This window comes from Schistocerca serialis, chromosome 1, assembly GCF_023864345.2.
Source record: "Schistocerca serialis cubense isolate TAMUIC-IGC-003099 chromosome 1, iqSchSeri2.2, whole genome shotgun sequence".
Lineage (NCBI taxonomy): Eukaryota > Metazoa > Arthropoda > Insecta > Orthoptera > Acrididae > Schistocerca > Schistocerca serialis.
The window spans coordinates 385,657,944-385,670,260 of record NC_064638.1 but is presented as its reverse complement, the minus strand read 5'-3'; the positions used below and the strand labels follow the sequence as shown (position 1 = coordinate 385,670,260).

At 36.9% G+C, this 12,317-nt stretch overlaps 1 protein-coding gene across 4 annotated transcripts in view; it reads left to right on the top strand.

Moving 5' to 3' along the window:
• Window positions 1-12,317, top strand: part of LOC126470994 (exportin-7) — a 244,019-nt gene that overhangs the window by 85,149 nt on the left and 146,553 nt on the right. For all 4 annotated transcript variants that reach the window (XM_050099047.1, XM_050099056.1, XM_050099063.1 and 1 more), the window contains exon 6: window positions 3,184-3,303. In XM_050099047.1, the coding sequence (XP_049955004.1) occupies window positions 3,184-3,303 (120 nt within the window). The remainder of the gene's footprint in view (window positions 1-3,183; window positions 3,304-12,317) is intronic.

The following is a 12,317-nucleotide window of genomic DNA, read 5'->3' as shown; positions in this document are numbered from 1 at the left end:
ATCTTGTGACTGCAGTACTGAACAGCAGACAGTTGTTCATGTGTATCAGCCATGTCCCACAAATGCCTACAATTGTGCTGTTGAAAATTTCCTTACAGTGACAAGTAGGGTGTTGAACTACACAAAAGGTCTTGATATTTGCCTATAGCTATTGTCATTTGTTATGTATTCTGCTGGAGAGGATGTAATCTTTGTATATGTATAGATAAACATTTGTTTCAGAAACTCTTAATGTATGCAATGTCATGAATAAAAATCCACTATGCAGGCCATGTGTACTCAGCTGTAGAGTTACAAAAAGCAAGCACCGAATTGTTCACAATTTCTGCTTGTGCTCCCCGAGTTTTCTTGCTGAACATATGTCTACAAGTTTTAGAAGAGTATTCATCTGATGGACGTAGTTCTTTTAATTGTTTTTTTTCATCGACAGTGACAAGCATGTTTTGTAAAAACAAGATTGGGAGACATCTGTTTTGGAATCATACACTAATATAATGGTCCTGTTGTGAGAACACTAAAACTGCTAAACTTCCTAACTAATAACACAAATCACATTGTTCATTATTTAAAATGCTGACATATTAAAACTGGTGTCATTTGCATAAGTATTTCAAAATATTATTCAATTGGGAATGAATAAAATGAATTTATGTGCAAAAAAATCTTACAGAAAAAAATTTGATGAAGTGCCAGATTACTGACTATTTTTGTGTAGCATTTTATTAATGGTTCTACTCTGAAAATTCAAATCTTTTATAGATTTTATTTATTTAGTTATTTTTTGATGCTCACGTCTTTTCAAAAGAAGCATATTAACCTTTTCAAATTTTGTTAGAACCCACAAAAATACTGATTTTAAGAGTTTTCAAAATGGTGTTCTAAGTCCATTTAAAACTGATTTTTCGCTACTCATTTCTTCTCTGAATAAGTACTGAAAGATGTATTCTGTGCAAATGTATTCTAGTGAGGGTAGAGTCGAGTAATAAGTATAACATTGAAAATTTCAGTTTACAGTTGCAAGTTTCTATGCTCCTTTTCGAGTATACAAGAGAAAATATCTCTACTATATTTTTGTTGGTTTTTGCATAAATTGATAGAATTTTTCCATAAGTTTAATAAACACAACAGACACACGTAACAGAGGCTTCAGTCATCAATAATACATTCTCCTTCACTATTTATAACAATCTGCCAATGTTGGGCCAATTTTCTGATTTTGCAACTGAAGAAATCACGTGGTTTTGAGGTGAAGAACTCGTTGAGCTACGTTTGGAGTGCATTATATATTTTCAACTCACATTTTCATCTGGAAGGAAGCTCCTTGAAGGTTGTTTGATAATGAGCAGAAAAGGTGAAAATCTGAGGGCGCAGGATCTGGTGAATAAGGTGGATGTGGAATGACTTCCCTTCCCAACCTTGGGTAGTATTTTTTTTCCAGTCTAGCAGAATGTGGGCAGGTGTTATCAGGGAATAGCATCACTTCACGCAGTCTTCCTGGTTGTTGTTCTTGGGTTACGTCTGCAAGATATCTCAGTTGTTGACAGTAAATGTCAGCAGTGATGGATATACCTTGGAGAAGCAACTCATAGTACAACACACTGTTGCTGTTCCACCAGATGCATAACATTATCTTTTGTGGATATGTGTGTAGGTCTTTGCATGGGGAGTTGCTGCTCTGTTTGGGTTCAACCATTCGTTTCTGTTTCTTATGTTACCATAAAGACGCCATTTCTCATCACCAGTAATGGTATGGGATAGGAATGGTTGGTGTTGTCCATGAGCCAGTTGATGACGAGCAAGCAGAGATGTACATATGGCCACCTGCTGATTTTTGGGGCTTGTGGTACCCATACACACGATTTTTGAACCTTTACCATTGCATGCCATACAAATGTCGCTCGATAGTGGAATCATAACAGTTCATTACATTTTCCCTTTCTCAAGTACGCTGACACAGCTTATGTGCATTAATGCATTTAAAAAATCTTCATGAAACCCCAAAGGTCTTCCTGAATGTGGTGAGTCACTAATGGTGAAAAATTCCTTCTTAAAATCAGAGAACCATTTTGTTGCCGTGCTCCGTCCAGTGGCATTATCATCATGCAAGGTGCAAATGTTCCCGGCCACCTCCGTTGCTGTCACCCCTCTACTGAATTCAAACAGAGGAATGTGTCTGAAATGCTCAGATTTCTTCATTTGGCACTCTTTTGTACTGTCACAGGTCTACTCACTATCTCCAAATGACAATATGTAAACTCAGATAGTAACAGTGAAATACAAATGCAAATGGCATCGGCAAATAAACCCCTCACAACCAAAATATCAACATGCAAAACAAAAATGCTATGAACTTAATGCACCAAGTTAATATTGTCTATTTTAGCTTTTTGCATGGGGCACACAGCAAGAAAAATATTAACCATGAAGTTCATTTTCACGTTTTGAAATTGTATATCAGCGACAGTCATGTGGAAAAAAAGCCTTTTTGCTGTAAACTAACAATGTTCCCAAGTTTAAAAAATCAGTCGTTTTTCCAATTTTAGGAATTTACATTAGTGTTAATTTTGTGTGCCTGCTTTTGTGTTTAGAGCCAGATATTTACAGCCTAAAAATTATGCATTAATTTAATTGCTATGCATTTATCAACAACAGTATTTTTTCTTTATTTCTTCTTGGTACATGCTCCAATTTGACTTTGGTAAAGTAAAACAAATCTTTTTTGTTTTCTTTGAATTATATGTAATTGAGATCCATCAGGAGAGATTAATAAAATGTTAATAATGAATGCAAAATAATAAAAAATACTACAATCTATAGTTCACATTAGCAAAAACATGTTGGAGGGTAAAGTTGTTGACATGTAGCTGAGAAATAATTTGTATGTGTAGCTTCAGCTCGTGGCGCCAGTAAAGCTGTCACTGCTGCTTATGTGATAGACAGTGCTGCTCCAAGGATTGTGGGAATACCTGATCCCTTTTTTAAGGTGACTGCCCTGGCATTAATTTAATGTTCACACAGATACTGTATATCAATTTGGAGCTGTTTCAATTCATAATGAAAGAAATTTTAACTTAAAATTTCATTGACTGAGTTATGGTTTATGAATATGTCATTATTGTCCTTGTTTAAACATTGGTTTATTTACAACTATTTGATATTCATCACAATTTTAATTTTTTGCAGGCACTGTCCTGTCTTGTTCAGATAGCATCTGTTCGGAGATCTCTCTTTAGTAATACAGAGAGAGGAAAATTTTTAACCCACCTTGTGAATGGTGTGAAACACATACTCCAGAATCCTCAGGTATGTAAGGTGTGTCTTGCTGAAATAATGCATATAAGATGATAAATGAAGAACATAACATTCTTCAGGAAAAAAAAGAATGTCAGCCTGCTGTTACCAAATTCAGCATCTTCATGTATTCAAGCTAAGGACAAATAGTGAAGACATTTTAAAATATCAGAACTTGTGATTTGGATACCATATGATGAGCAAAGAAGAATAGGGCAGTACAGAGATTTGCCTGTAGTTCACATAGTCTTCTGCCATGTCCTCAATTTTCCTTCACAACTTAACCAAGTTATGGCACTTTGTATTTACTAATAGTTATGTATGTTTCAGATCAGTTTTAATTCCATGTTTTTCTCCATATCACACTTCGTTTTCTCCCACCTTCCTGTTTCTCTCTCATTATATTACACCGTATGTTTCTTGCCACTTGTTTATGACAACAGGGTTTTTTCTTTTTTGCCATATCCCAAATAATTCCTTGAAAGTTTCTTATCCTTCCCTTATGCTTAAAAAATCAAGATGGCATCAGTATTCCCCTTATATCTAGGTAAGTTGGGTTAAAGTTTATAATAATAAACATCCTGAAAAGCTTTAGCATTCAATCTTCCATAGGTGTCTGGAAGTCCGTAATACTCATTGATAATTAGTAGATCTCAATTTCGGTAGGTAGCACAATAGAGCAAGTAACTTAATGTTATGTATAAAAAATCTAAAAATATTTAGTTTATAGCAGTTCCACAGTTTTTCCTATACAGAGGCCTCTGGTTGTTAAGAAACACTGTTTATCATTGTAGTTAGAAACTTACTGAATTGCTTGATGAATTAGCCAAGTAAATTAACCAACTTGCCAACAAGTTAAATGCTTCAAATGAAATTTCTAGTTTCTGAACTGTTGAGCTTCCAGTGCTATCTACATTAAGATATACCAATTCTGTTTATCTAGTAAATAGATTTCTTAGAACAAAGTAAAATAAATTTAAAATTTGCATTCATTTGTTATTGACTTTGGTAAGATCTTCTCCATTAATGCTCAAAACATCAGTATGAGGAAAAAACCTTTTTTCACAAAGCGCCCAGCATCCGTCGCATCTAGAAATAAACTTTCCTGTAGACAGAAGGGGATGGGGTCTATACAAGCTGAGCGAGAAAGCCGAAAGGGTGAATGACAAACGCTGTTTATGTGGTTGGGTTTGCAAATTATCAGCGTTGTTATAATTACTAGCGACTTCCATAGATTCAGACAACCAGAGTGGAAATAAACGACTAACAGGAATAACAGGCAACTAAGATTACTTATTGTCTTCCCTGTGTATCCAAGAAAATGAAATTTTGACAAAACACTTTTGGCCAGACCGCTACACTATTAAGGGCCAGTTATACAGTCCCCGGCTAGCAGCCGCTAAAGTTCTATTCTGGGAGTAGCGCAGAAAACGCGTTGTACGTACACGTAATAACGCCTAACCGGAGAACAAATGCGGGATAACTACTCCGGTGATTGTGGCAGGGTTACTGAAGTTAACCAGAGAATAAATTTTGACACTGACAGAAATAGTTACAGAATTAGTGGTGACAAGAAATTCCAAATTAGAACGAGGAAGGAGAAGATATGGAGACTCTCACAAATTACGGAAGAATATGACGATTCCAAATTTATATAAAAATTTCGTACTGCTACTTTTCGATCTCATGCTTCAGAAGCTAGAGTGTATGAATGAAATGTGAAACTATTTCCTAACATAAAACTTTTTGCTTGTAGTAGGCCTAATAGGCATTTGATATTGGTTCTTCGTGAATTATATTCTGTCGTGTTATAAAAATGACCATTTGTGCCGAAACAGTCTCGTTTATTTGGTGTGTGTAACAATTGCTAGCACACAGTGGCAAAATACATGTAATTAGATCGAGAAACCACACCAGTCGTGGGTACGATTTGTACTAAAAGCTTTTGTGGTATTAAACGATGACATTTCGTTTGTTCATGGAGCAAAACATTGACGAACTTTGATGAGGTAATATATTCTTTCCCAGAAAGGAAAGTACGCCATATAAAGCTGTGGCAAGATTAGAGAGAAAAAAATGCTAGGACTTAAGGATTGAGGAAATGTGTACTGTCTTGCTTGTCTCTTGTTTTTACTCGTTTTATATATCCTATATTAAGTTTTATGTCACTCGAAACAGCAAGTTATTAGCTAATAGGCAGTAAAGACTGCGAATTTTCTGAAGAATACTTGTTCTCCCGGTTACGAATAATCCCATCCACTATTAACTGTGATATTTTTTTAAGAGGGGCAGGATGTCAAACTGGCCGACTGGGAGCAGGAGAGGCACCACAGGACATTTTAATTTCCACTGGCCTGAATATAGTTTGATGGCACCCATTACAAAATATTACATGTTTGAATTTCACAGAGCGAAATACAGAGACGTGCGATGGAAGAATGCTGGTGAAGAGGCGTGCCACTGTACTTCGGCATACTTAAGACGAAATGTTTTACGTTCCCTCGATCATATATGTTTTATGTATCAGACTCATCAGAAAGATGTGCGCTACAAAATGAAGATATTTTTGAAAAGTCGATTTTTAAATTTTTTACCTGCTACCTCTAAAACTAGAGGGAGGAGGAACGTCACTATCTATTATTGCCCCGGTTCGGAAATATCGTAGATCTGGACCTGATGTGCAGAGCAGTCTGAGTTGTTGTTTGGAGGTGGTAGTCTCCACGTGACCCCTGTTTACATTAAATGATTTTGCTGTTTCCTCTTCGTTTATTGTTCTCACGTCAAATGAAAGCAAAATGGATTTCTGTGGCTGGGAGCTATCAAGTGAATTAAAATACATTCACATAATTATGGAAGGCTAAAATATTAGCTTCAGATTTTATTTTGTTTCCACCTTTCTGACAGTCAAGCGTTAATTGCCTTGCAGAACAATGAAGTTATTTTTGTTGGTTTGTTAAAGAAATTTGACTTTTATTAATCTTTTCTGCTGAGACAGTCAATTTATTTGAAACGAAGTGTTTAATTCCACACTATTGACTAGTTTCAACTGTTGCGGGAAAATATTCTGAATGGTTGTTTGAAAAGCGTTACTTTCAAGTAAATTAAATTTCCTTTTACACAAGATGAACTCTCTGCGTGAATGTCCGATGAATTTCTTAAATTGGAGCGTTTGACTCTCATTCAAAATTCAAATCTTTGACGACGACCATTTAGAATATTTTTGAGAGCAGAAGTTCAGACATTTATGTTGTTGTTAGAAATTTCACTGGCACATTTGTGTGCGCATAAAAGATCAACATTATGTGTGAAAGCTTAGCTTCTCTTGCAGCTTTTTAATCTCAGAGGCCAATATTATACGTGAAAGCTTTTCTTTTCTTGTAGCAACACTATGTACATTAATTTAAACCATTACCTTTTCCTATTTGTGTGTTCGCGCTACTGAACAGTGATGTTGCTATTGGCTGACTACATCACATGTCCTATGCTCTGAATATCTGCTGACATCGGCTGGCGAGGTCACTTGACATGAGCTACAACTGGCTTACAAAAGCGCATCACAATCTCGATTTCAATCCTTCGGAAAGTAACATGCGGTGTTTGGTGGAATTCGAATTTATACTTTTGTAATACGAAAATATGCAGTGTACATGTTGCTGCACATCGGATATCTTTCCAAAACGTTTTTTTTTCCCCTGACTTTCGTTTTCTAAAGTGCCGGGAAATTCTATGCAGGTGTAAAAAAACCACAAGCATTGAAAGGATTGATAAGTTTTACAGTTCCGAGGAAAAGTATACTGTTACTTAACACGGAAAAAGTGTATTTTCATCCGGGAGGAAGTGTGTTTTTAACCAGGAAAATCCGGGAATTTTTTTTTGCTCGTCCACGTATACACCCTGTATAATATCTCAGGCATGTCTCACTCCATCTGAATGTTAAAAAAACATGCCTTCAGTGCTCTGAGATTCTACATATTGTTTTATATATGTTTAAACTTCAGTTAAATTTCATCCAAACTGATTCTGTTTGGCCAATACCCTTGCCACTGTGCCGTTTTATGCATATTGAGTTACATGATAGGGTTTTTGTTGTAAAACGTATCATTTTACTTGATATAAACTTTTTAAGTTCTTGAATGCCTCCACCATCAGCTGATCTTTTCCTTTTCATCATGTCATGTGTGGCTTTCTTTGCATTATTAGATGCCTGTTTTTTGTAATATCCTAAACAATTTTCATTTGCTCACATAGCATCTTCCTTTGTAGTGTTTCATAATTTTGTGTTCATAGTGCCCTGCACCTGTATGATATTGATGACATTGTTTTTATATAGATAGATAAGGCTGATTCTTTTATTGTTTATTTTATTTTGGCCAGGCAGTATTGAGCCACATGTCCATCTTCAGCAGTTGTAAATTTACTGTTGTTCATTTACAGAATTTCTATTGGTTTGTTAGAATTTTTACTTTTAATTAGTTTTTAGCATGTTCTCAAATGAAAGGGGTCATTTTTAAGTAGTTCATGTACTTTTCATCATTGTGGTTCCTTTATTTGTTGACTAAATGTTATACGCTTTATTTTCTCTTTTACTTTGCCTTTTCTTAAATCATATTTGATATGTCATGGCTGATACATGATGAGCATCAACACTTTTAATCTAATACTTTGACTCCTTTAAAATAAATTGTAAAAGTATATGTTTGTAGAATTAGTTTGTAATCTAGTCATTTATACTATTTTACCTTGTGATTTTCTTTGTGAAATCATTTCACATTAGTAAGTCTCATTCTAAAAACCTTAACGCCTCATTTTTCATGTTGTCTGTGATACTCATATTTTTTTTAAGTCTCAAATCTCTCAAGCTATATTTTACTTTTGCTATTTGGATAGTAAGATAACTGGTGTCCGGAGTAGAAAGGGTATAAAATTTAGACTGGCAATTGCAAGAAAAGCCTTTTTGAAGAAGATAAATTTGTTAACATTGAATATAAATTTAAGTGTTAGGAAGTCTTTTAGAAAAGTATTTGTCTGGAGTATACCCTTATATGGAAGTGAAAGGTGGATGATGCAGTTCAGACAAGAAGAAAACAGAAGCTTTTGAAATGTTGTGTTGCAGAAGAATGCTGAAGATTATGTGTGTGGATCACATAACTATTGAGGAGTTACTGAATTGAATTGGGAAGAAGTTAAATTTGCGGTATAAATTGACTAAAATAAGGGCCTGTTTGAATTGGACACATTCTGACACATCAAGGAATCATCAATTTGGATGGACGGGTAGCAGATCGGGGAGGGAAACCAAGAGATGCATATAGTAAGTAGGTCTGTATTGATGCAGGTTGCAGTAGTTACCCAGAAACAATGTATTTTATTCCAGATATTTCTGATATCTTTGGCAGGACACATTTACTGCAGATAAGTCTGAAATGTAGTCTTCTGATTCATTTATTTATGTTGTCAATTCTAACCTCTTCAGCAGTTTCTTGTGAAAAATCTGCTAAAGAACAATATTAAACAGTTGTAATTATCTTTAGTAAATACAAGGCCTGGGTAAAAAGGAATGAGATCCATTATTTTTCTCTGAAATGGCTTTATTAACAGCAGTACATCAGGGTTTCCACAGGGTCTTGAAATCAGGGAATATCAGGGAATTTCAACCACGTCAGCTAAACCAGGGAAATATCGGGAAAAAAAACCACTGGAAGAATCTCATTTTTGTCTCAGTAGATGAAATGATTTGTTTACTGAGGTGTTGTGAATCATTCACCAACTCTTGTAGCTACCCTAAAAGCTGCTGACAAGAGGTAGGAAGGCATGGGGAGTGGTTCATTTGGATCTGATTCTCGGAGACTGAAGATGCAACAATCGTAGATGGCAGTCATGTGTATGAGTTCTGTCTGAGTGATTGTTTGAATGTTTGTGTGCTCTCGTTTTCTGACAAAAGCTTTGGCTGAAAATTTAATTGCAAGTGTGACTGACTTTTCATTGTGTCTGTGTGCAACTCAGTAATCATCTTAACGGTGAGTTGCTACCTATCCCCATTATTATTGATTCTCAGAGTATTTAAACAAGTTATCTGTTGCATGGATTGATCACTGTAGTCTCATTTCATCAACAAGCTGTCTGTGGCTCATGAATAGCTGGCCACTTTTTTTGGTGAATTTCCATGATGGACCAAAACTGGGGACTGCTTCTGCAGGTACTTTTAATGGATTGGGCCTGTTGATCTGAAACCATTCATTCCCATTAATGTGCAGGCCCTGCCCATCAGATTTAGTCTCACCGATCTGCCCATAGGCTGGATCTGTTTATGTGTGGCATAATGCAGTAGATTTTTATGGTTTATCCATGGACCCAGGACTTCGGTGCTCCTCAGCAGGCCAGAGACCATGGGCGATAGATTGCAGGAATTGCGACTGTCTCACCTCAAGCACATTGTAAGGTGTGGCATTTTATTTGTTCTAGTACATTCTGGCACTTTAAAAGTAGTTTACTTGTTAGAATGCATGGACGATAAGAAGAAGAAAATTGTCAGTTGCTGGCTGTTTGTACACTATGTACTCATATATCACACAACACATAATAGATGTAACACAGTGGGTAATAACCGACAATAATGAGCATGGTAGAACCAACAACACGGGTAATAACGGACAATGATGAGCACAGTAGAACCAAAACAATTCTTCCCCACCTTATATACTTCTTTCAAGAGGCTTACTTTTTTCTGAGGTTATTTCTGAAATCAGGGAACGTATCTTAAATCTGTATTGTGACTCCAAGGAAGTGCATATTTTTGCCACCAGATGTGTTTCGTTTTATTTAAATAAAATAACAACAATGGTCGTAATGAAACACACATCCATTTGGCTTGCTTTCTCCATGTAAAAACAGTTGATTGCAAAAGAAATTGATATTAGTACTTCAGATTTTTGCTCACATCAGGAAACTTAATCTTTTTTTAAGATATTTCCTTGTTTGCACTATTGTTTCTTGTACGGTAGCTACAAAGACAGATTGTCAACTTACGTCATAACTTACCCTTGAGATCTCAAAATTTGTCAGGGAAAAATGCTAGAACTTGTCTGGAAATCAGGGAAATGTCTGGGAATTTCACTTGGAGAAACTTGTGGCATGCCTGTTATTACAGTTACTCACCTTCAGTATAATCGAGCCCTTTTGTCAAATGTCTGGAAGGCATCGTATAATTTCTGTGGATGTCCTGTCCTGACTGCCCTATGGCATGGATAATGTCATCTCTGATGTTGTACTGGATCCCTCGCACTGATTCTTTCCCTTTGGCAAAGAGATCATAATCGCAGGGAGTCATTTTGGGTGAGTATGGAAGATGTTTTAGGCTCTCCCGCTACCAGCGGTGCAAGAGGTCCTGGACAGCAGCAGCAATTTGGCATCATGCATTGTCCTGCAGAATGATGGGTTCCTGTTCCATGAGATTCCGTTGCTCTCACCTGAGCACTGGACAGAGGTGGTGTTGCAAGAACCTAAAGAAGTAGGCAGCACCTACCGTCACCGTTGGTGGTACAGCGTGATGCAGTATTGCCCCGTCTTTGTCATACGCCACAATGAACATCACCTTCATAGCATGTGGTGTACTGCTCACTTCCTGTGGACAAGGAGAACCAGGATGCCTCCATTCATTGGATTGACCTTTCAAGTTTGGTATACACAAGCATACCCAGGTTTCACCGATAGTGACGATGTGTCAAAGTCATTCAGTTCCCTTTGGTACTGGCCCAACAAATCACGTGTGATGGCATAGTGATGCAATTGTTGCACCTCTGAGATTTCATGGGGTATTCAACCTACATGCTGCAGTTTTGCGGTACCCCAGAAAGTCGTGCAGAATGCGGAGCACAGCTGCGTGGCATACTCAGACTTCTGCTGCTAATTCATGCACAATCCAGTGGTGATCAACATCCAACAAGGAAGCAAGAAGTTGAACTGTATTGTCCTCCACATGAGTTCATCCTGTACGGGAGTGATCCTTCACAGCATCTCCACTTAATCAGAATGCTTTAACCCATCGTGTGACTATGCTGTATGACAACTCTGCGTCACCACATGCTTCACAGAGTCCTTGGAAACATTCTTGGGTACTCCAGTCTCATACTATTTCAATTTTGAGCCCTGCATGTTCCTCTATCTTTGTAAACATGTCCAATATTGTTGTGATATTCAGTGGTCTACGCACTGCTGTAGATTGACAGAATACTGTCCCCACTTGCTGTACAAACTCTTCTCAGAGGTCTTTGTTGGGTCAACACAGATGGCAGCTCACCAACTCGTTGGTTTGACATTACAGCAGCGTTGACACTACTTGTATAAGATGTCAGGGTGGCACTAGGCAGCTAGTTTACATATTTATGATTAAAAAAACTTGTCAGGACAGAAGTTTCTGTGACTATTACTTCTAGTAAATAAGCTAGATTGTGACTTGATATTGTTACAGTTCAGTATTGCCTGTGCAGCTTCAATGATTCACTTACTTCCATTATACCACCATCTCATAGATTATACTTGGGGGTTGTTGAATTACAGATAGATGCTCCACTGGCATGATAAATGGGATATGTCAGATAATTTGCTGACCCTTGTTGTGACAGTCATAGGAAGGAAAGGCAGGACATGCAATATCAATACAGTTCATCACAACCATACTTTGGGTGCCCATGACATGGGTGCTGGAGTTAGTTGCCATGGGAAATTGTGTATTAACGACAGGAGACATCATTGACTACTATGTATTTAACAGCAAATAGACTGGCTACATTGAAGGAATCACTAATTTGATCATGCACAATGATAACCCATGAGCAGTCATACCATCCTGAAACACCCACGTCACAGTAGGATGCGGAAGCCACTGCCCCCAGACACAATGGTGTCCAAAATTAAAGCAACAAATGGAAATTTTTCAAGATATCATTTATTTTGCCACAAAACAGTAGAAACATGTGATAGTAAAGTAGGAACAATGTAAAGAATACAGAATGTAAACAACTGTAACA